The sequence below is a fragment of the Odontesthes bonariensis genome, chromosome 21, assembly GCF_027942865.1.
Source record: "Odontesthes bonariensis isolate fOdoBon6 chromosome 21, fOdoBon6.hap1, whole genome shotgun sequence".
In the NCBI taxonomy this organism is placed as follows: domain Eukaryota; kingdom Metazoa; phylum Chordata; class Actinopteri; order Atheriniformes; family Atherinopsidae; genus Odontesthes; species Odontesthes bonariensis.
The window spans coordinates 6,034,073-6,058,827 of record NC_134526.1 but is presented as its reverse complement, the minus strand read 5'-3'; the positions used below and the strand labels follow the sequence as shown (position 1 = coordinate 6,058,827).

At 43.4% G+C, this 24,755-nt stretch overlaps 1 protein-coding gene across 1 annotated transcript; it reads left to right on the top strand.

Moving 5' to 3' along the window:
• The first annotated feature begins 295 nt into the window (after nt 1-295).
• On the top strand, nt 296-24,322 carry foxk2b (forkhead box K2b). The gene is made up of 9 exons (XM_075453822.1): nt 296-764; nt 10,262-10,456; nt 13,026-13,179; nt 13,289-13,435; nt 14,654-14,847; nt 16,417-16,619; nt 16,697-16,927; nt 19,126-19,320; nt 22,742-24,322. Exons 1-9 carry the CDS (start codon nt 472-474, stop codon nt 22,936-22,938), a joined length of 1,809 nt encoding a protein of 602 aa, XP_075309937.1. The 5' UTR covers nt 296-471; the 3' UTR covers nt 22,939-24,322.
• Nucleotides 24,323-24,755: the final 433 nt, after the last annotated feature.

Genomic DNA, 24,755 nt, shown 5'->3' with positions numbered 1-24,755 from the left:
TTCGACGCACTATCGCGGATTATCCGTTATCTTTAACTGCAGTGATTACTGCGACTGATTGCACGTGTAAAACCAGTCGATCCGCTCCGGCCCGCCGCCTCTTCACTCTCCCCGGACAGCATATGCGCGTCCTGCTACCCCGCAACCGACCTTGGATCCGTCCTCGGATTAATTCTCGCGTCTGATTGGACGCAGCGTCACAGCGCCGTCGCCTCCGCGGCCTCTGATTGGTCGGGGCGCCTGTCAGTTAAGACATATCCACCCTTGCCAGTTTGGTTGGACCTCTCCGCTACCTTTTCTCTCGGCGGTGGGTCGGAGCCGCTGTCCCTGGCCTCGCATGTTTCCCTCTAGATTCCTGTATTGAATTCGATGCCCCTCTTGTAGATTTACTTTATTTATACCCCCCCCCATCTGAAGCCCCATCTTTTTTTTTTTTTTTTAGTTATTTACAAAAAAAGCTTTAACCCGAACATGGCTGTGGTTAGCGGATCGTCTGGGCCGGTTGCCCGGCTCGAGGGCCGTGAATTCGAATACATGATGAAGAAGCGGTCGGTGACCATCGGCCGGAACTCCTCCCAGGGCTCCGTGGACGTGAGCATGGGTCACTCCAGCTTCATCTCGCGGAGGCACCTGGAGATATTCACCACCAGCGACGACGGCGCCGGCGGCGGGGATTTCTACCTGAGGTGTCTGGGTAAAAACGGGGTGTTTGTGGACGGAGTGTTCCTTCGACGAGGCGCCCCTCCTCTGCAGCTACCACGAATGTAAGTGCCCCCCCTCATCCTTCTCTCTCTCCCGGACAACATGTGGACGCTAGCAACAGTAGCCCGAAGGCTAAAGTTAACAGTCAACAACATTTGGGGGGGTTTATATCGGCTAGCTTAGGGATGGTGAAGACCACGTGTTTTAGCATGTTAGCAACAACTCAACAACTCCGCATCCTGTTTCCAAAGCCGTTTTTCTCTTTGTTGACATTCTTCTTAGTAACCGTGTAAATTAGCCGCCCGCCGTCATCCCACCCGGACCCCCGCATTCCTCCCAGTCCCCCCCCCCCCCCAGCTCGGCTTTAGCCGCATTCCTCTGCGGTTGTGTTAAAGCTAATTAACCCAAAGTGACCGCATCTGTTCGCTGTGCGTTCATATTGATTAGAGTTTTTATTTTTTTTTGCAGTCACGCGCGCACAACCCCTTAAATAAATAAAGAAATAATTCTCTGGTGAAAGTGTAAACAGTGCTCGTGGTAGTCGTAGCCTCCCGGTGTTTTTTTGAATGGAGCTCCTCTCTCGACCCCTGAACGTAAACAAACCAGCCCGTCCCCGCCCTGCTGGCTCACAGCGGCACGACCTGCAAGCACCGTGACCTCCAGCGCGCTCAACCCAAGGTGTGCGCGTGCGTGCTTCATCAATAATCATCTGTCACTCACTAGTAAACAATCACCTGAGTCTCATGCTCACACCTTGTATTATTGTCAGCTTGTAGCCATTGTTAAAGGTTGCTGATGCATTCCTTCTTTTATTCAGTTTTATTCCAGTAAATATCTACTGCTTGGGTTGGTAAAGTTACAGTTAAAAAAGATAAATGAGTTTAATCTCCATTGTGGTGATGAACTGCTTATCATTATAAACTGAATATATCCGGATGTTTTTTCTGTTTATTAACACAGAAAATGGGTTTAATAGTAGATGGGAAACCATTTTCTCTCAGCAGACTGTTCTTTCAACTTCCCAAAAGTGAAACCTGGTGACGTTGTTGTCTTTAAATAACTGTAAATCAGATATTAGAAGGTCTTACACTGTTTTTTAGATAGGAACGACATTAACACGCCCTTCATCAGTCTCTCTTGCAGGCTGTTTGAGGATGGGTGCAGCATGACATGTTTGATTTTTTTTTTCAGAGCAGGTCTTTGAAGAAAATTGCTGAGATTTCTCCTTTTTTATGCGATTAAAAGGCAGGTGCAAGGGGAAATGTAATGCCGTCGTCTAAATTTGCTTTAAAGAAACCCAAACTGCTTTAAATAATCTGTGTGAAACTGCAACTTTTGGTGAAATTTTGCAGGGAAGTTGGAGAGGGAATGTCTGAAAGCACCGGCTGATGATATAGGGCTTTTAAACTGTAGGGAAATAAGAAAACCTCTTCTTCTTGTGCATGAAACACGCTTCTTTTATCTGTTTTAAATGACTTTAACGATGTCCTGCAGGTTTGTTGTTACCTGTGCATCTAGTTAAAAGTTTTTTCTCCATTTACTGTGAGTTATCTGAGATATTTAGGTCCACTTTCTTCTAATATCTGACCGAATTGAGGCCCAGCTGCACACAGAATGAAACCAACAAAGGCAAAACGAGACGATTCGACTCTCACGGTGACATTTGACGGTTAAACAGACGCAACCACGTACAGGTTGTAAACTTCAGATGTGGTATTTGATTTAAAAACCAGGTTGTTTACATTTTGTCCAGACAGATTTGTTCAGTCATGTAAACAGACGTGCCAGCTTCTGCCAACACCAGTCAGACTTTGCACACTTTGCTCAACTATTGTGCAACTCCCTTCGATATGAAGCCATGTTTCTGACACTGTAGAAACAGAAAGGTCGACGTGTTTTGACTTGATGCGGCTCCTAAACTCGCCCTGTGCGCCCTTAATGTTTTCTGCAGCTTCACGCCCCGCTGAGCGAGGCGTTTAAAGGCACATTTCAGTGTTTGTACCACCAGGAACCAGAAAAAAAAAAGCAGTGGTGTCAGATTCTCATATCGATCAGACCGACCGCCAGTAAGGAGCTTTTAATCAGTCTCTGTTACACCGACTTCCACGAGTGAGACGCCACACCCGGCAGGGGCTCACATGCTTTACTGTAATCCCCCCCGAGCTTTGAGAAGACCCTGAAACACGCCACGCTCTCTGCGTTAAGACGGCTGCAGCTGAGGAGGCAGATTGACGGCGTGAGAGAACTCGCTGAGCCGTGGCTCTGGGATCAGGTCGCTTGTATTCCAGGGATTCCTCTTTGGTGATGTAAACACAGCCAGGAGAAAGCAACAGCCTTCCCTCCCCCCCTTTCTCCCCCCCCATCCTCTCCCACACCCACAAATTCCCCCCCAAGTTCTTCCTATTTCTCTGCCCTCTCTTGTTTACATTCTCTTTTTTTCGCCGGGCGGGCGGGTGGGGGTGAAATTGAAGGGAAAGCTTTCAGCTGAACAAGCTTTGTTTGTTGCTGTCCTCGCAGCTTAGCCGCATAGCAACTGTGCGTTATTTGGAGTTTGGAGCTTCATTGTTCTTGCGAGAGAAAATGGGTTATAAAGAGGCTTCTGTAATGGCACACAGGAGAGGGTTGTTCCACAACAAACGCACAAATCCACACAGATCTGTGAATTCAAACGCATTGCAGCCCTAATTGTTATAAACTTAAAGACCTTTTACAGAAGTTTGAACCATTGTAACTTTTTTAGATGGTTCAGGCTTTATTTTGCATTCACAGAAATCTAAAATAAATCAAATTGTTTATCTTGTTGAAGCTGCAGCTAACATTTTCCTTATCTAATAACCGTCATATTGTTTTATCGATTAATCACCGCGTTCCACAGATAAAGGGAAACTCTCCCATCGCTACTCCAAAGGGCTTCGATAAAACTTTCAGTCCACAAAACAATTACTTGGTGTATTAGTGTTAAAATCAATGTGTTCCTTCGCCTGAAAGGTTGAGTTGTTATTATTATTAGAGATGTTAATGTGATGGTGCCATCGCACCTTTTTCAGTGCAGGTGGATGTGTTATTATATGAGCGTCAGTCCTGGTTTTACACTCTGCGAGTGACCTGTAAATAATTGGTGGCGTGGGGGGGGAGTCAACTAAAGGAAAAATGAGCAATGTTACATCATATCCGGGAATACTCCAGTCATTCCTATAATGCCGGCTCAGACCGGAAGCAGCGGGTGAGTCACGTCATTTTATCTCCGGCAGGTCAGGTGGGATTTGTAAAATTTCCTGGCATAGTTGTAGGAAACGGGCTTGGTCTTTTTAACGGGACACAAAGCAAACAAAGCGTTTTTTCTCGTGTAAATATCTCTAATTTGGTGCGATATTGCAGTTAAAGCTCTAATACCTCACAATCTGTGTGTAAAAGTTGATATTTTAACGTGTTTCTGTGTTCATCGACAGCGGGATGACGTGCAGACGGCATTTTTTTTACTGTGAATTGATAGGTTTTCTTGTCCAGACGTGGCCTGTTGTTCAGTGTTGGATGCATTTTTATTCACGGAGCTTCCATTATTATCCATACCTTCCTGAAAGGGGTACGAGCAGAATGAAAGCGTCTCCCCTCAGCAGTCTGGCTCCAGGAAGCGTTTCAGTCTCCTCCTTTGAGCAGAAATGCTAATTTGAGATGTAGGTGTCGGGGATGCAGAACTCTCAGCAGATGCCAGCCCTGGCAGAAAAAAGCTGCTGTTCCTGGCAGCCGTCAGCTGAGTGAGAACCAGTTTCTGTGCGCTCTGTCTCCGTCTCTGTCTCCAGGGTCTCCAGGCAGCCTGATCCCAGCAGCCACTGGACACTTCTTCCTGTTCGGTGCTGTCAGATTGTTGCAGACTCCTCTAAAGTTTCTCTTTTGCTTTGATTCTAACTTCTACTGCGAGTCTGTTATCACGGAGGCCAGAGTTTTACTCGCATACAAAAGAAAGCCGTAAGATTTCTCTTTCTGTTGGCGACGCTCCGGCATTCCTGAGTCCATTTTGTTGGTTGCTGGAGCTCCGCTCCCCTTTTTCTTCACCTCTGCTCGTCAGATGGAGACGTGAGGGGTGGAGGCTTTGCTGTTGGCTTAAAGAAGCACTTTATTTATCTTATCATCCGTGATTATCTCAGTTAATGATTAAATTAACCTGGATCCTAACCTTGAATAATACAGATAATTCAGATAATTTGCCTCTTTTATTGGCATCTAATACCGCAATAAAGATTTTTTAAAAAGGTATTTTAGTGCATGTAAATGAAACAAGATGACAGACCATAAAAGCCTTACCTTAATCATACAGTTGACTACATACAGCTTCATATTTCTGATTAACTCGAGCGGATTCTTTGCAGGAGTTTGACCGTCGGCTCTTATTTTGAGGGCTTTTGTACAGAAAACCAATGTGAAGAACCAGCAGCAGCTGTGGGCCCCCCTGCACATTGTGCCCCAATGTCTGGTGGGGGGGTAAATGGGGCACTTGAAGACGTTGCAAAGACGACCTACAACCTGCCTGCTTAGACATGCAGTCGGTGCACATTGCAAATAACTTTGCATTATGGGAGGGAGGGAGGGAGGGAGGAGTAGCCCCTGCAGGATTTAACAGGATAAAGAAGTCACACACAGGTCATTATTAGTTCAGTTTACGTTCACACACGGGCAAAGCTTTTCATTTTAAACCAGCACAGCGTGTGGATGGTTTTGTCCGGCTTTTATGATGCATTTAAGTCTCAAACGTGGAAAAACAAGCCAGTTGATTTTACATTAATGTAGGTCAGCGGAGCTCGTTGACCCTCACTGCGGTGCTTGTCGCAGACAGACCCAGCACTGATTCAACACGATGGATTGTCTTAATCTGAGAGAGCCAGCTGTTCGAGATGCACCAAAAAGACGAGATGCGGATGCTCCCGACCTTCCCCACAGCTGCTCGGTGTGTGCGGGGGCGCCGAAGTGGATGGCTCTGTGGGTCCCTATGTTTTTCAGATTAGGGCTGTTTGTTGCTAATTCAATAAATCTCTTTTCCCTTTTTCATTTAGCTTCAAACCAAAGTTTGCCCTGAACAGTGGTCAGTGAGATGCTCATCGAATATTATAATATCGAATGAGACGAGAGAAAAAAGGCTCAACTCTGTCAAAACACTGCAAAAAAACATGGAAATTTAACATTTCTGCAAGTTTTCACCCTACTGTTTATGTGTTTAAGTGAAAAGTAATGATAAGCATGTAAAATGAGTGTCACTTTAAGTTTTAATGTCTTCTTAAGTCCATAAAGTTAGAGAAAAATATAATAACTGGTCCAGTTCCTCGTCAGTTAGTGCCAAAAACACAGAATCTGACTGATTGAAGTCATGCTTCCTGCTCATTTCCTTCAGGTAAAAACTCCCAGCCAGCGCTGATTAAACTCGGTGTCATCAAGGTTATTCATTTGTTTCATTTTAATTCAAACTTCCATGTGAGAAATAAACTGGCTCCTTTGTGAGATGGGTGGTGATCCCCTTTAACTTCAGGTGCCTCCGCTGAGTGATGGATGAGAACTGTTTCCACTGTGAAACAGTCAGCAGATCCTGCAGATAAACTTCTGTCAAATGCAGCCTCTTTGTAGCTAAATTGAATAGCTGCACTGTATTTAATATGTTCAAATTAAATGCAGTTTGCTGCAGTTCAAAATGGCCAAAAGGCGCAGCAAACCACTGGAAAGTGGAGCTGCTTTGTCGTTTCAGGGTACATTTGACTCATTACTGAGAATCCTTTCACAACTAACTTTTGAATTCTCCCAGTAAATGATTTAGTCCACATTGTGCCTGATTTTGAACCAGTTTGCATGTAAACATTTTATGGAGAAAACATCCTGAACCATTTGCTTGACTTCTCTCTGGAGCCAATAAGAACTTCCACTGATGTAAGGCCAGTTTATTTGTAGAGCACAACTCAAAGTGCTTTACAGCTACATAAAATCACACGAAGGCTGAGTGTCATCTGCGTATTAGCTGGCCTAATGTACAGATTGAACAATAGGGGTCCCAGGATTGACCCCTGAGGAACCCCACAGGTCATAGCCATTTGGTCTGAGACACAGTTACAGATTTCAACAAAATACTTCCTGTCCTCGAGATAGGACTTGAACCAGTTTAAAGCACGACCAGAGATTCCCACCCAGTCTCCTAACCTCTGTAATAAGATCGCATGGTCAACTGTGTCAAAGGCAGCACTCAGGTCCAGCAGAACTAAGACTGTGACTCTACTTGCATCTGTGTTCAGGCGGATGTCGTTTGTCACCTTGATCAGAGCTGTCTCAGTGCTGTGGTGGGGCCTAAAGCCTGACTGGAAAGTATCAAAAGCATTGTTAGACAGGAGAAAGTCACTAAACTGTTTGTATACAACTTTTTCTAGGACTTTGCCTAAGAATGGCAGGTTTGATATGGGCCGGTAGTTGTTCAGTACTGTGGCATCAAGATTGCTCTTCTTTAGAAGAGGCTTAATGACAGCCGTTTTTAAGGCCTTTGGAAATGTTCCAGTCTGGAGTGAGATGTTGACTAGATGAGCAAGTTGTGGTAACAAACTGCTCAGCACAGACTTTAGGAATCTAACAGGCAACTCATCTAGGCAGCACTTTGATGAACTCAGACTGCAGATGATCTCTGACTGTTGTGTCAGTAACAGGTGTGAAATGTGTCAGCTCTAGGTGTCTAGCTGGCTGCAGAGTAGTTATTACTGTTGTGGAAATTATTGCATTTTTAATGCCTTGAACCTTGTCATTAAAGATTAATGAAACATTAACGCATTACACTTGGATGTAGAAATGATTTCTAAAGGCAGTGAAACTGGAGGGTTTGTTCATCTGTTTACTGTAGGATTTCAGAAAAATTACTCATTCAAAGTCTGGTTGAACACACATAGCTTTTCTCTGTAAACCTCATAATGAACCTGGAGCTTTCGGCACTCCCTTTTCTGTGCCCTGACCGACTCTTCTTTCCTCCATGGCGCCCTTTGCTTACTTTTAACCATTCTAACCTTGACAGGAGCAATGGTATCCCAAACATTTAAGAGACTTGATGTGTAAGAGTTCAACAGAACACGGGGGGGTTCCCAAACCTAATCTTTTGGATAAACTGCGTCCCTGAGCTGTCATTTATGAGTTTTCTCTGAACGACTGCAGACCCAGCTGCTGGTTTGGGTCGAAGAAAACACCGAAATGATGGCGACATCCACATTTTGAGATAACAGCACCCTTTGAAATGAGCACATGTGGAGTGTTGCCCTCCGCTGTGGGTGGGCTCAGTCACATGCCGAGTTAGACCAAACATTTCAAGGACAGCAGTGCAGTTTAGCTGCTTTTTATGGCCTGCATCCACGTGCACATTCAAGTGCCCTGTTAGGACCAAACCTTCCAAAGCAGTGCACACAAGTGAAAGTAATTCAGTGAAATCAATAAAACAATTCTGTGGTGGTTTGTAAATGGTGATATATAAAGTATGGGAGATTGTCTTATCTCCATTTTGAATGAGGCGTACAGCAGGGTACAAAAGCCAACAAGTGCCCAGGATGAAAGGATGAAGCTGCCCTTAACCATTTGCAAATTTATCTACATACAAATGCATCAAATATCCAATGAAATTGTAAAAATGGGAGCTGTAAATGTCAAACAAGGACGGCCATACATAAGACAATCACTAAACTAGCCGTAGAGCTTTTTAATACTCAGAAGAGGATAAAGGTGTTAAAGAAACCAGACTTTTGAATGACGTGTAAACGCGTTCCTTTGGCTGAAATCCTTCACTTAAAGCTGGACTAAAGTCCAGATAATGCAGTTTGGGGATTTTATCACACCTGCATGTATACAGCCGGCTACACTAAAATGAGCCTGAGGGGTCTGCACATCCTCCAAAGTGACACCCATTCACTTTTTTTAAGGAAATATGTGTCGGTACGTTGTCAGAATCCCAAAAAAAGCTCCTGATTCACACATTTTTAGTTAAACAAGTCAGAAAATGTAGATTACGTGTCACCTCGCGGCCACTTAAAGCTTTTCCAGACTCTCATAAAGAAGGATGTTCACACAGAGAAAGTTAGAAGCTATGAAACGTCCTCTCACACAGTCGGCGGCATCGGATACAGCTCGGTTAATACCTTGATTTCCTCTCTTGTGCACGTACAATGGTCTATTTAATTCAGCCGTGTGTGGAACAATGCTGAGCGATGGAGAATCTGTCATTTGGATCCTCACCTACGACTGTAACATGTGCAAAGTATTTGTGCTGAGACCCAAACAAAGCTTTTACACCTTCACTTTATAGGTCCTTTATCCTTTATGCTGTATATTCTGCATATTCTGTAAGTGTATGAAGGCTTAAAGGATGTTAAACAGATGAGACAAAGGTGTGTGTGTGTGTGTGTGTGTGTGTGTGTGTGTTTATATGGCTGCAGTTTCAGGATTCAGCTTGAACTTGATCATTTGTATTAGTGTTGTTCCGATACCAAAATTTTGACTTTATAAATACCTCGATACTGAACCGATACCACAGTGAAAATCTAAACAATCTGGAAAAGGGATGAATAATGGTCCAGCTCGGTCTCACTATGGTTTAATTTTCAGCAGCTTGCTCCTTTCTAGCTGTTTGAGCAAATTACTACAGATTAAGTATGAGCACAATCTCTCCTGTTAGCATATTGGCTCTTGCTTAACAAGCTACTTTCTGTCCAATATCAGCGTTTGAACAGTGAACACATTAATGACTGACTTACATTTAAAATACTATTTTATTTTAAACAAAACAAAACATGCCACTACATGGTGTATGCCATTACACTATGGTGGACAAACGTACGTCAGAGAACTGCAGTGAAGTATTTCAACCTTTACACTCAGAATAAATCATTAAAAAAATATAATAGCCAAAATAAATAGCTACTGAACATGCTTTAACAAAAATAAAGTTATTGCTTTCCTCCCAAATACACTCTCTCTCTCAACTTCTGAACTTCTGCAATATGTCACTTATTTGAAATGTCCACCTCGAAATAATTATTAACATTATGCGTCAGGGTATCATGATACCTTTCTAGTATCGGTATACCCTCCAACACTAACTTGTATGATAAAATATTCGATGAAGTAATTAAAATGGCCAAAAACAATTGTTTTATAATCAGTCTGTATTACAGGGCTTCCTTCCAAGCCTTAGAATACCTTCTTTATCCAATCGGTAATGTGTAACCCACAGATCTTCTTTTAGAAGCTGCAACTTGAACAAGTATTTAGCTTTAACTTGATAATAACAGTTATTATAATCAGTAATGCTGCCGGCTTGTTGCTGTTGACTGTGATCAGGTGTTTGACTGAGAAAGGAGACGCAGGTTCTTCCTCCATCTGACGGTTATTGTGTTTATTGATCTGCATGCATGTCTAATGTGACGCTGAAAAGTGAGGCGGGGAGTCTGTAAAGTGTCTGTAAAAGCAGCGGTTTAATGTTATTATCTAGTCTAGTTTGAAATGTTTTCCTAAACCTGGTGGCTGTGTTTTTTTTTTGTTTTTTTTTTTCTTGTTGCAGGTGCACTTTCAGGTTCCCCAGCACAAACATTAAGATCACTTTCACAGCCCTGTCCAGTGGAAAGAAGGTGAAACGGGAGGCGCCAGAGTCCCCGGTAAAAGCCGTGCAGCCCCAGATCTCCCCCCTGACCATCAACATTCCAGACAACATCGCTCACCTAATGAGCCCCCTGCCATCGCCGACCGGCACCATCAGGTACTCATTCCTGGATTCTGCATGTTGCTCGTTTTGTAAATGTAAATGTACTTTATTGATACAGCCCTTTACAGACAATCCTTACTGTGTACCAAAGTGCTTTACAGCAGGTAATGAATAAAGAGAAGAAGTAAAAACAAATAAAAGAACAGTGAAAGCAACAAAATCAAATAAGATTAAATAAGATGAGTGTCATCATACTACTGGGTATTTAAAGCAAACCTAAATAAGTAGGTTTTTAGCCTAGGTTTGCCTTATTCCAGAGCCTGGGGGCAGCTTTGGGAAAAGGCTCGCTCACCCCAGGGTTTGTATTCTGACCTGGGCACTTCCAGCAGAAACTGATCTGTTGACCTCAGAGCTCTACCAGGACTGTTAAAAGCTCAGAGCTTTAAGAGCTTTAAAAACAAACATTAAAAGTTTAAAATCAGTTCAATAAAGCAATGTTTCCCAACCTTTTTTGGCCTGAGTACCCCCTCACACATACAACGCGTGCGATGATTCTCCAAAAGTAGAGCAACACAGTGGTTATTGCATGAAAATCATTTTATTTAATATACTTAACTTGAACATAAAATTCTCAGGCTTTCTCTCTTTTTTTTTTTTTTAACCTCAGTTGAATTCAACATAAGAATAAAAACCATTTTCTTGAAATATAAATAATTAACCAAAATAGTATAAGTACTAAATCAAAATAATCTTCCTTTGTTATCTAACTTAAACAAGTCACATTTATCTTTTTTTAAAATATTTTAAAAAAATTTTTTAAAAAAATCCCCGTGTGCTGCGTACCCCCTGCAGTACCTCCGCTTACCCCTAGGAAGCAGCGTTCTGCACCAGCTGAAGGCGGCTGAGAGAAGACTGGGAGACGCCCACATAGAGAGCATTGCAATAGTCTGACCTTGAACTTATTAGGGCATGGATGGCTTTCTCAAGGTCGTGACGACTTAAAAACATTTTAAACAAACATTTAAAATGTTTAATTTTTTAAACCAACATTTTGTCTGTAAGAAGAGGTGGCTGCTGGGAACCGTTTCAGGTTTCTGTTGGGTTCGAGAAGAATAAAACTGGATCAAGCTTGTTTAGATGTCGGCGGCTCGCTGCAGCTTTTGGGCTCGTTGGTCAGAAAAGTCACTCCCACGCCGCCCTTGTCGGACCTCGAGTTGTCGGCTGACCTTGGCAGGGCCCCTGTATGGTGATCAGCTTAGGCTTAGTTGTGTGGTGGCAGGGCTCAAAGAGGGAGGCGGCTCCATCTCAGACTCTTAGATCCTCTCAACCCCTGATCTCCAGCAGATGGCTAAAGAGGGTCTCCTGTCATGCTATACACGCCTCATGTGAGTGTTTAAGTGCATCCACTGTTTACAGAGGAAGGTTTATTGGCTGATAAGTCCGGTTCAGAGGAACCGAAGCGGACGTTAGATATGCAGCTGAAGCCCGAGCGTGAACACGTTTCATCCCGGTGTGATTACTGAGAAACCGCACTTTGTTAAGAAGTGAAAGTGTCGTTGTTGTAGGCCTGATTGTGGCTTTCCAGGCGCTCTGGGAGGTCGGGCGTTTTGCCAGAAGCGTGCCGCTGCTCTTTTCTCTTTCCCAGACTCAGATCTGACTTGTGGAGTCCCCCAGGGGTCAATTCTTGGACCTCTTCTGTTTAACTTGTATATGCTCCCTTTGGGTCAGATATTGCAGAACTTTAACATCAATTATCACAGTTATGCAGACGATACACAACTTTATGTGTCAGCATTAGTAAATATCTTGAGACTCGGGCCCTTACAATCACTGACCAAGTTGGTAACCTGGGAGTGTTGATAGACTCAGATCTGACTTTCAGCAGCCACATCAAAGCTGTCACCAAGGCAGCTTTTTACCATCTCAGAAACATCAACAGAATTAAAGGTTTCCTCTCCCAAAAAGACCAGGAGAAACTCATCCATGCATTCATCTTCAGTAGACTCGATTACTGTAACGCTCTTTTAACTGGACTTCCCAAAAAGAGCATTAAACATCTGCAGCTCATCCAGAACGCTGCTGCTGGAGTTTTAACCCGGACTAAGAGATCTGAACACATCACAGCAGCTTTAAAATCTTTACTCTGACTTCCAGTCACTCACAGAATAGATTTTAAAAGCCTGCTGATGGTTTACAATCTGTGATCTGTTGAGAGAATATAAACCCAGCAGAGCTCTTAGATCCAAGGACTCAGGTCAGCTGGTCCAGTCCAGAGTCCAGACTAAACATGGAGAAGCAGCATTTAGCTGTTATGCTGCAAACAAGTGGAACAAACTGCCAGTGGAGATTAAACTTTCACCAAATGGAGACATTTTTAAATCCAGGTTAAAAACATTTCTGTTCTCATGTGTCTATGCATGAAATCTGCACAGTATCTTTGAACTTATCTGGACTGTTGTTTGTTTTTAAATTATTTCATTTGTTTCTCTTTATATTCTTTTATGCATTTTTAATGCTTCTTCCACTCCCTGCTGCAATGCTTTTATTTTATGTGAAGCACTTTGAATTGTTCTGTACATGAAATGTGCTATACAATTAAATTAAATTTGATTTCCCCCTGCAGCGCTGCTAACTCTTGCCCCTCCAGCCCGCGGGGCGCAGGCTCCTCAGGCTACAGGATGGGCGGTCGCATGGTCAGCTCTGCAGAGCTGCAGCTGATAAACGACAACTCTCAGCCCGAGAACGACAAAGAGGCTTCGGGAGGGGACAGCCCCAAGGTTTGTAGCCTCTGAAGAAAGGTCCTGAAACCTGCCCATTTGTTTCTGAACCCCCTGCAGAGATGCTTCGGTTTAACGTGAATGCTTTATGTTGGTGTCTGCTATGCAGGATGACTCCAAACCTCCGTACTCCTATGCACAGCTGATCGTCCAGGCCATCACGCTGGCTCCGGACAAGCAGCTCACACTAAACGGAATCTACAATCACATCACAAAGAACTATCCTTACTACAGGACCGCAGACAAGGGCTGGCAGGTTCGTTTGTTCTCATCACTCATCTGTGACCTGTCAGTGGCGCCGTTAACCATTTAAGGCGAGACACGGCAGGCAAAAACAGTGATTTTTCATATAGTGGTCAAGTCTACTCCTTCAATATGTGTTCTTTCAACCTGCTATAAAGAAAATGTTGAAAACATAAATTAAAATGTTTATTTTATTACATTTTGTTTACTCGCGGCGGTACGTTTCACTCGAATTTACCAAAAAGTTAGCATTCCAACGCACCATGCCGAGCTTCGTCTATTTACTGAAGTCTGTCATGACCGGTATCGTTGGAAAGCTCCGAGTCTCCTGCACAATGATACGTCACCCAAATAACGGCACTTCCTTTCTACCAGTAACCAATCGTGAATGTCGAAAGTCGGATTTATAGCCAATGACAAAATCTCATTGGCTGCTGCTCGCTTCTGCTAACGTGATTCACTCAGACGCATCACGTGGTGGATTCTGACGCTCCGAAAATGCCCCATAACACCGCAACTTTCAAAGAAAAGAAAGCAACAATTGCGCTTTGCAAGATGCATTAAATGAAAATCTTATAGATTAGCTGATGAACCATCGGGAAGCAGCACACCTGACCGTAAACTGTGGTTAGGAAACCGAGGGGAGTTAATGACATCATACATGCAATCTTTTATTTTATTTTATTTAGCTTGTATTCTTTATTAATAAGATTATTTTATCCAATATTAGTATTACTAAGGGCCTGAGCATTTATTCTGTTTTTGAGCAATTGTTTCTAATACAAATGTATCAAATTCCCCTATTGAAATCTTTAAATGCCGTTTTCTCAAAATCATTTTTTTGTATTTTTCCAGTAATATCTCAGCCTATGGAGCACCTACTAACACCAAACTTTCCAGTTATACACTTAGCAGTATTCTGAAGATATTTACAGAAGGATTTGTTGATAAATCATTCCTGGCCTGATTTATGTGACATTATAATACAAAAAAATTTGGCGAAAATTGATGGTTTTTTTTAGGCTATGGACAGTATATTTTGTAACTTGTAATACATTTTTTTCATACTTGTATAAGTAATCCACTGAGGATCCACTCATTATTTTAAAATATTACCCTATTCACCTGCCGTGTCTCGCCTTAACAACGATCTGCGTCTGAACTTCAGAGTTTTCCCACAGAGCCCAACAGGAAAAACAAAGCTTTTGGTGTAACGTTTCCTCTCCCGCAGAACTCGATCCGTCACAACCTGTCGCTGAACCGTTACTTCATCAAAGTGGCGCGGTCGCAGGAGGAGCCCGGGAAAGGTTCGTTCTGGAGGATAGACCCGTCCTCGGAGGGGAAGCTGATCGAGCAGGCCTTCAGGAAACGAAGGCCCCGGGGCGTCCCCTGCTTCAGGACCCCGCACGGACCCCTGTCCTCCAGGTCTGACAGCTTGTCTTTAGTTTCTTTAACCTTATAATGTTTGCATTCAGTCTTTTTTCCTGAAGCTACTCATAAGTGCAGCTCATCTCTTTCACGGAGTCTTTTTAAAGCCCAGATGAGCTCACACATGCCTCCACTCTGGGAAGATGTGGCGCTGGTGGATTTTATGGGAAAAGCCCTCTCCTGTTGATGGAGCTTTAAAGGGATAGTTCGCCTCTTTTGACATGAAGCTGTATGACATCCCATATCAGCAACATCATTTCTGAACATCTTCTTACCCCCTGCTGCGTCCTGTGAGCAGAGTTCCAGCCTCGTTTTGGTGCTGATGAAGGTAGTCCGGCTAGTTGGCTGGGGTTTAAAAAATAAAGCGTTTTGCTTCTCAAAACAATATGCGTTCAAAAGAGTAATACATTTGCATCACAAAAATCGTTCTCCAGGAAAAAGTCGGACCTTGTCTGATTTATTTGTTAACACAAGCATTCAATCAGACAGACAAAAATACTAAATAATCATCTTTAGGCAAATTAGAGTTCATCCAATTGATCAAATAAATTAATTAATTACAAATTAGCTTAAATTAAAATAATCCATTTAAATTCAAGAACTTCAATAAAAATAAAAGAGACTTAGGAAATGTTTAAAACATATGTAACCCATATGTAACCTAAAAAACAAACATTCACCTATCCATGGGGGAAAAAACGAGTTTAGGAAACTTAGCGCTACATGTTTCCTCAAGTTAGATGTTGAGTTTCTGCTGAAATGTGCGTTTGTTTTGGTTGACACAGAAGACACATAATGTAGCTGCTGTTTCTCACTCTTTGTAAGGTAAACATGCTTTCAGTATGAGGCCTCGTCTGCGTCTTCATTTCCCACCGTTGGTTCTGACATTTTTCATCTGTTTCTTTGTTTGTTTGCTACGACTGCTAATGCTAAAGCTAACCCGTCCCGCCGCTGAGATTGAGTACGGTCACGTGACCAGACTGCAGGGCTACGTCTGATTGGTGGAACACAGTCAGGTGGTAGAGCCTTTGGCGGAAGTCTCTCTCTCTGTCAGAATAAAACATTAAAATGAGGCGTACGCGGGGGGATAAAAATAATGAGGCGTAGAATACCAAAGAGGTAAGAAGAGAAGTAACCAGCTCATTGTAGCCTAATGTAGCGGAGTAAGAGGACAGTTTCTGCTGCACACATCTACTCAAGGAAAAGTAAAAAGTATAGAGATTTAAAACTACTCCTAGAGGTATAATTATTTCAAAAACTTACTCAAGTAAATGTAACTCGTTACTACCCACCTCTGGCGACAGATGAGTTAAACCTCAGCTGCGCTTTCCAGCTGGTTTGCTCCAGGAAACATTTTCCTGAGGTAGAAAGTTTGACCATAAACCAGTCTGCTGTCAGTTTTCTTTCATTTAACAGTCTTTTCTTTTAGTAACCGTGTTTAACTGTTGTGACACCAGATTGATCCACATCCGCTCCACGTTTGCCAGCTTCTTTTATGTAATTTAGGGAAAACGGCACATGTCACCGTTTTATTCTGTCATTTATCGGCCTTTTTCTGACCCTCAGGAGCGCCCCAGCATCTCCCAATCACTCAGGGGTGCTGTCGGCTCACTCCAGCGGCATCCAGACCCCTGAGAGTCTGTCACGAGAGGGCTCGCCGGTCCCCCTGGAGCTGGAGACCCCCTCTGCTCCCATCCCAGTGTCCGTCGCCACGGTCCAGCCCAAACTGGCAGTGATCCAGGAAGCACGCTTTGCACAAAACACACCAGGTATGAAACCATCTGCAGCTGAATGCTCTGAGACGGTCGGAGCGATGTCTAACCCAAACGCCCCCTCTGTGGTCCAGGCTCGCCTGTCAACAACCAGCCGGTACTCATAGCAGTCCAGCGCCAGTTACCTCAAACCATTAAGCCAGTGACTTACACCATGGCCTCCCCAGTGAGCACCAGCACCTCCCAGCCTGCTGTCCAGACGGTGCACGTCCTGCAGCAGATCCCGGCCGGGGCCGTCATCGCCCAGCCGGCCGCCATCATTAAGAGCGAGCCGCAGGTGAACGGGGATCATATGGAGGTCAAAGGTGAGAGAAACGCACCCGCCTGGAGCTCAATGAGCCTCGTAGGGCGGCTTCACGGGTGGCCGGGGCTCAACTGGGCTGTTCACTGCTGCCCTGTTCAGACGTTCCACATGTTTAAGTGTCTTTGCAGCTCCCGAATCTCGTGATTAGGGCTGCAACTAACGACTATTTTAATAGTGGACTAGTCACCGACTGTTGAAACGATTCGTCGACTAATTGGATAATTATTATATATATATATATTTTTATTTTTTTTTTTAATTTAGCATGAAGTTGCTTTAATTATGTGGCAAATGATAATAAACACAAGAAAGATGGGTACTTCAATGAAAAATGCATCTTTTATTCAACTTTGCTGCTGATTCATACAAAAAGTAAATAAAAATGTCCCAGCTAAAACCAGTTAGGCGCAGTGATCAGTCAGTATGGACATAAATCCATAAATAAATAAACCTCTGTCCATTATAAAATGTACATAAAAAACAAAACGTTTTGGCTTGAATGTTGGCGAGTCGGGCTCCGTTTTGTTAAACTACCCGACGTGCTTTCTCTTTAAATGTTCGTGGAAATCCTTGTAAGTCATCTTTTTATTTGCATTATCCCAAACTTTAGAAGTTTTACTACGCGTAGCTAATGTGTTGGACGCCGCCATTTCCGTGTACGTTACCATTACATTGTGCATGTGCGACTCTCGGCAGAGATTATAATTAAGTGAGATGCCTCACTGTTGGAAAAACACGTCTGGCGACAATAGTCGACAATGGAATTCATTGTCGACTATTTCTATTGTCCATTTTTGTTGACAACGTTGACGAATCGTTGCAGCCCTACTAGTGATTACACCATTTTTATCGCACCAACCTGAGGCTCAGGGTGTTCCCAAAGGATGGAACAGGGCTTTAAACCACTTCAAGCATCTATTTGTTTGGGTTCCAAGACAAATCGGCCTGATCAACGAGCCGACTGATGAAATCTGGCTGGTTCAGTCATCAGTCGTGATCATTTTCGAATAGAAACTAGGGCTGAACCATATACCGTTAATTCAAAGATATATTTTCCCCGCATGTGCAGCTCAGGCAGTCGCAAACATCATTTTTACGCTCGCCCTTATGTGCAGCTGAACTGAGCCAATGACAAACAGGGAGACGGAGACACACAAACTACATTCACAGCGGGGAAATTAAAAAGAGAAACATGAGTGCGGAAGATAAGGCCGGTGCAGAATCTGCGCATTCGACGGATTTAGTCAAAAGTCATTCTCCATTATTTGGAGGTATGTTGGATTCAGGAAAGAGGATGTGAACCAGAGCGAGGTGTTGTGCACGAGGTCAGGCAGCACAACAAACACGTTCCACCACCTGAAACCACGTAAAGAGTTTATTGCAATGAGAGAAACGGCGGAGAAGTGAAGCCCGAGCAAAGTTTGATTGCTGATGCGTTCAGTAGCGTTTCGCCATAAGAGTCGACGCCCACCAGCCACAAAGACATTACAGATGCTGTAACGTACCACACTGCACCGTCACAAAAGAGGGCTTTCAGATTGGTTCGGACGCTGGACAAACGTTACAAAATACCATCCCCAACATATTTTAATCAAGTGGCCGTTCCAAAAATCTACAACGAATGTAAAATGAATGTTGAATCCGAGCTCCGTGGTGGAGCCGGACGACTGAACCTCACATCAGTTTAACGCTCCATTTTATAACAACAAACTTCCAACTCAAGACCCGATGAATGCAGATGTCCTTCTTTTGCATTATGTTTTTTATTTTTCAGAAAAATGCTCAGTTTTCACAGTCATATCGTATCGATATCGAGATATGAAATTTTGTCCATATCGTTCAGCCCTAATAAAAACCAGAGTTTTGTCCTATTTCTTTGTTTCCCTGACGGCTCTTCATGTTAATCATGGACTAACTGTACTGTATGTATTCAAATTTACGGACTTTTACCGTATCCGTGTTGCATTTTGTTTGTGAATTAGCATTTATATGTCCAGAGAACCTGAAAGAGGCAGCTTTGACTGACGTGTGCAGCTTTTTAAGCGTCCTTTTCCAGCCCGTCTGCACAGCCACAGCCTCAGTGGTGCAGGGAAACCACCACATGTTGCTGAGCAGCGTCGGGTTTTTTTGGTCACCGTTGTCTCCGTGAAACAAAGTGATTCTGAAACCGGTCTCCGTGTTTCTGCTCCTCCTCCTCAGTTAAGGTAGAGACGGTTCCCGCTTCTGTCGGCGCCTCCAGTCGCATCATCCAGAGCTCCCAGTCGGCCACGCCCCTGCAGACTGTCACCATCGTGCAGCAGGCTCCCATTGGTCAGCACCAGCTGCCCATCAAGGCCATCACACAGAACGGCATCCACAGCATCACCACTGCCCTCCAGGGTCCCACCAGCTCAGGTGAGACGAACATCTGATGTCAGGAGCTGGAATGAGCTGTGGAAGGGCTAAACTTATAATTTATCTTATTATTTAAAGCAGAATGTGCCAGAATCTCTTTTAAAATGCGCCTCTATCATCTAAATTTTACTTTGGCCACTCGTAGACTGTGTTCGAAACCGGATACTACATTTATTTTATAAATAATTATGATTACAATGAATTGAATTCCAATTGGCTTGAATTGGACTTTATTATTTAAGTGCCTTGAGATGACATTTGTTGTATTTGGCGCTATATAAATAAAAAATAAATTGAATTGATACTATATACTCATCGATCAGACAGTATGCAGAGCGTTTACCCACAATGCATTTCGCTCCTGCCCGAGCTGAAATCAGCCGGCCTGAAGCTGATTTCTCTTAAGCTCTAAACTCTGTAAACTTTAGCAACATTTGAAACATTTTCAGGTGAGAAAGTAGTCGTTTAGATCCCCAACGTGTTGAAAATCTGACAAAATACCGGCTATTTACAATTTTGTTATTTTATTTTCACAAAATAAAATACCCGTTGCCTTTTATCATAGGGAAAGCCATTACCATACAATTGGTGCTTTTGTTTTGAAAACAGGAAGTGAACCTACCCTCGTTGTAGCTAGCTTGAAACTGCCTTTTTGACAGGAAATGACGATCGGCGACGTCACGTTACGTTGCATCTTGGGTAGTTTGAGTATGAGTAGTAACCTCATGATGCATACCCAACATTTCAGGGAATCTAGTATGCATCCGGGAACTTCTCGCTCACTCAAACTCGCATACTAACTCAAAAAGTTAGTATATGGCATCTGTCTCCATGAGGGTGTGACCCTGTGCATGTGTGTGCTCAACAGGTGCCAAACTGGATGGGTTAAATGCGGAGGAGTAATTTTGTGTATCTACATGACAGTAAAGTCTTAATCTTGATGGGCAGATGAGGTCTGAAACGGCCCTTTAAGTCGCAGTCGCAGCTCTTCATGTTCAGCCTTCAGTTTTAAAGTTTCCAGAGGGCCGAAAACCCAAAGAAGCCTCTTTTTTTATATCTATATGGTGTTAAAAAAGTCACTTAAAGGCAACTGACTGTAAGAAATCAACAGATTAAAGGAAGTTTCTTTATTTACCATCGCTTTTTACAGCCAAACATGAGCATCTAAACGGCAAACTTCCAGTGAATCCATCCTCCGAACAACAAGACGGCAGCTAAATGTTCAAATGGGGAGTTTGTAGGACAGGGGTGTCAAACTCATTTTCACCGAGGGCCACATCAGTATAATCGTTGCCCTCAAAGGGCCAGATGTAACTAAATGCAATGTAAAATAAATGTAACTACTCCTTTAATGTTAAATAAGTCTTAATTTATTACTTATTCAAGTTACAAATATTACATATGTGTATATGTGTATATATATATATATATATATATATATATATATATCCTTTTGATTTGTAGGTTATGAAACCCACATCACTCCATCAATCAATGATCAAACTATCCAAGTGAATAAAGAAAAATAACCTCAAACACAAGTTAGGACATTTACTTTGTTCCAAACTTGAAATATCAAACAAAGCTAGCTTTTACTGCCTCATTGTTTTGGTTGTGGCTTTCTGGAACACGTTCTGCTGCGATCGCAGTTTGCCTTTTAATTCTTGGGCATATTTGTTGTTTTTCTTGATGCCTGATGTTGGCATATTTAGCTCCGTGTTTGGTCTCAGAATGCGGACGTAGATCGTACTCTTTGACAACCGCCACCGCCTCACAACACAAAAGACAAAGCACAAACACGTATTCGCCTTCCGATCTTTCTTGAAACAGAAAGATTGATGAAGATGGAAGCACGTTTGCATCAATCTTTCTCTTCCTGGACATTTTGGGATCGTCGTTTGTGTTTCTCAATTCCACTCGTTGGGAAAATCGCATTGATTTGGAAACATTGCAGTCCAGTGGCGGGACGCCGTCACTTTGCGCGTAACATAATCGGCATGCATTGTGGGAAATGTAGTTTTTGGTCACTGCACGTATTTGACTTATTTATTTTTAGACAATCAGACCTTTTAAGCTCTCGCGGGCCACATAAAAGGACGTGGCGGGGCCACATTTGGCCCGCGAGCCTTGAGTTTGACACAACTTTATATTTTCAAACTGTTTTTTAAATTCTTAGATTGTTTTTAAAGTGTTTATAATTGTATAAACATTTTAATTGCTTTATTATGTCTTTTTACTGGATGCTTGAATTTCCTTCGGGATCAATAAAGTATCTATCTATCTATGTCGTAGGATGTTCTATCCCAGCCGTGATTGGGCGAGAGGCGGGCTGTGACCCATCATAAAAGGCAGAAATAGGACTGTAGAGAGTGATTCACCAGCTTTGAAGCTGTCAAACTTTATTAAAGCAGAAAGCTGAAGCTTTACGGTTCAACTGGAATATGTGCGGTTCTTTATCAGGAACCATCCGTGTTCAGCACCCCTCAGAGTCTGGAAACTAATACTGGAGTCAGGCTTTAATACTATGTAGGCTGTTGATTTTATGTTCAGATATTTGGCCAGTCTATTTATTTATTATGTTTCATTATATTTATTTTATTGTACAGCACTTTGAAAACCTTTGTGTTTATTTAAACTGTGCTTTAGAAATAAAGTGGATTGGATTGAAACGCTTCAGAAAGCCGCACCTGATTTCTGCTGCGTACATATTATTAAAGGGACAGTTCACCTCTTTTGACATGAAGCTGTATGACATCCCATATCAGCAACATCATTTCTGAACATCTTCTTACCCCCTGCTGCGTCCTGTGAGCCGAGTTCCAGCCTCGTTTTGGTGTTGATGAAGGTAGTCCGGCTAGTTGGCTGGGGTTTAAAAAAGAAAGCGTCTTGCTTCTCAAAAAAATAGGCGTTCAACAGAGTAATACATTTGCATCACAAAATCGTTCTCCAGGAAAAAGTCAGACCTCACAATCGCTTGGCTCTATTTTCTCTCCCTTCGTATCACTGCCTGCTGTGCAGACCGAGCAGCAAACACCGTAACAGGCGCGGCTGTCGGCAGGCGGCAGCAGGCAGTGATACGAAGGGAGAGAAAATAGGGCCAAGCGATTGTGAGGTCTGACATTTTCCGGCTAATGATTTTGTGATGCAAATGTATTACTCTTTTGAACGCATATTGTTTTGAGAAGCAAAACGCTTTATTTTTTAAGCCCCAGCCAACTAGCCGGACTACCTTCATCAATGCCAAAACGAGGCTGGAACTCTGCTCACAGGACGCAGCAGGGGGTAAGAAGTTGTTCAGAAATGATGTTGCTGATATGGGATGTCATACAGCTTCATGTCAAAAGAGGCGAACTATCCCTTTAAGCTCGGTGTGAACGGATCCTCTGGTTAACCCGTTTCCTTCCACTTTCCCCCCGCACAGCTCCGGCTGCAGCGAGCCCCCTGCACCTGCTGGCGGCCCACGCCTCCATCTCCGCCTCGCTCCCCACCAAACGGCCCAACGGCGAGCAGCTGGTCAGCGAGCAGCCGGACGCCAAGCGTGCGAAATCAGAGGAGGAGAAGGCCCAGGCGTCCGTGGCCGATTCAGACTCGCCGGCGACCAACGACAAAGTCAACTAGTCGGGTTTGACCGCACGCCACACGAGCCCCGCCCCCTTTACCCACGGTTCTTCTCTCTCGTCCCCGTCGTTTCTTTCGTTTCTCTCTCCCTCCCACCGACTCACCCCCCCCCCCCCGAGGTGCCAAACGGAGAAGATTATTTTCATTTTCAGTTTGGGTTCATCTGCTGAGACGAAGTAACGTCGACCCCCTTTAAAGACTGGAACGTGGGCTGAGAACAACACAAAAAAAAAGAGAAAAATGGGACTAAAACGAACTTGAAGGTGCCCCCTGTGAGCCGCTGAAACAGGAGAGTGACTGAAGCAAGACCACAGGAAGCCTTAACAACAGAGAACCCTTAAGAGCTGACCTCAGACCTCACGCCATCCCACCGGGACGATCAGCTCGGGCCGGGCGCCGCCTGTCTGCCGCATCTACCTCAGAGCAGACAGGATACACCCCCCCCCGACCCGCTGGGCCACACGACCAACCGAGAGACGAGTACGACGAGCATTCGATGGCTAAAATTCTTTGTCTTTCTTTTCTTTTCTTCTTAATCCAAACAAACGCTCAGAAAGGGATCAACTCAGAGCCAATATTCCTAAAACAAATCTGGCAGCTAGCCTCTCACAGTACTGACCTTCCTGACTCGCAGCTGTACGTAGACATGCAGTACTTTGTTCGAAATGTGGAGCATAGGATATTTTCTTTTTCTTTTCTTTTTTTTTCTTTTTAATGTATTTTCACTTATCTAGAAAAGTAATAATTTAATTAAAGGAAGCGTTGAAACTGCAGAGGTTGGTGAGGCTTCAGTGACTGAGTTAGAACTCTTCTTTTTCTGTTCGGTGAAACAGTGTACTAGTTTTTGGTAAAACCTTGTCCCCCTCCCTCCCTTCCTTCCACCCTCCCCCCGTTCTGTCACATCCATATGAACTTGCTTCGTTATACCTACATATTTTAATACTTGCACAGATATAAGCAAATCTCCATGTGTAGTTCCAGATGTTGAACCTTGCATGTATCCGAAAACAGTGACGTCTGTAAGCTGTAAATTGAACGGAGGAAAAAAAAAAAAAAATGAAGACCTGCTTTGTCCAAACCATACCTGCACTTAATTAAATGTTTGTGTTTTTGTTTCCCCCCCTCCTCTTTCGGTTTCCCTCACACCTTCCTCCTCCTCATGGTCCCTGCAGGCTGTGTTGACGTTGTGGTGTTGGCAGACCCCCCCACCCCCCCACCCACCCATTTTGCTTGATTACTTTGCTCTGTTCTGGCGACCTGGCGAGTCTGTTTTTTCTGATTGTACACGTTCCAAACAATAGTGAGAAAAATAATTGATGTTTGTTCTTCTTAAGTGGAGAAACACTTTTTTTTTTTTCTTTTTTTAATAAATTAATTTAAAGTCCTTTTTTCTTTTTATGTTTAATGCTTCGGTGTGCAAATTGTGGCTCAACTTTTTCCACGTGGAAGGTAAACGCTGCCACGCAAAGATCCTGTATGCAGTTCCTCGGTTGTCCACCGGGTGGCGGTGTGGGACCATTTCAAGCTCATCGCCTGGTTAGAAAAGCAGGTTCACTCAGGTTTATGCTTTAGGCTGTTTGTGTCCTGATAATATGAGAGTTCAGGTGCAGAATATGCTTTTCAGGTGGTGACGGGAGCCTCTTTTAATCAGCAGAACTGTAAAATAATGATTTTTAGTAATGAATCACAATTTACTGAACAGGACAGCCTCAAAAAAAAACAAAAGTGAACGCAATACAGAAAGAGATATATAGAAAAAGATGGATATTTATATAAATGGGCCCAGTGAAGGAGAACAAAGAGCAGATTTGATTTAC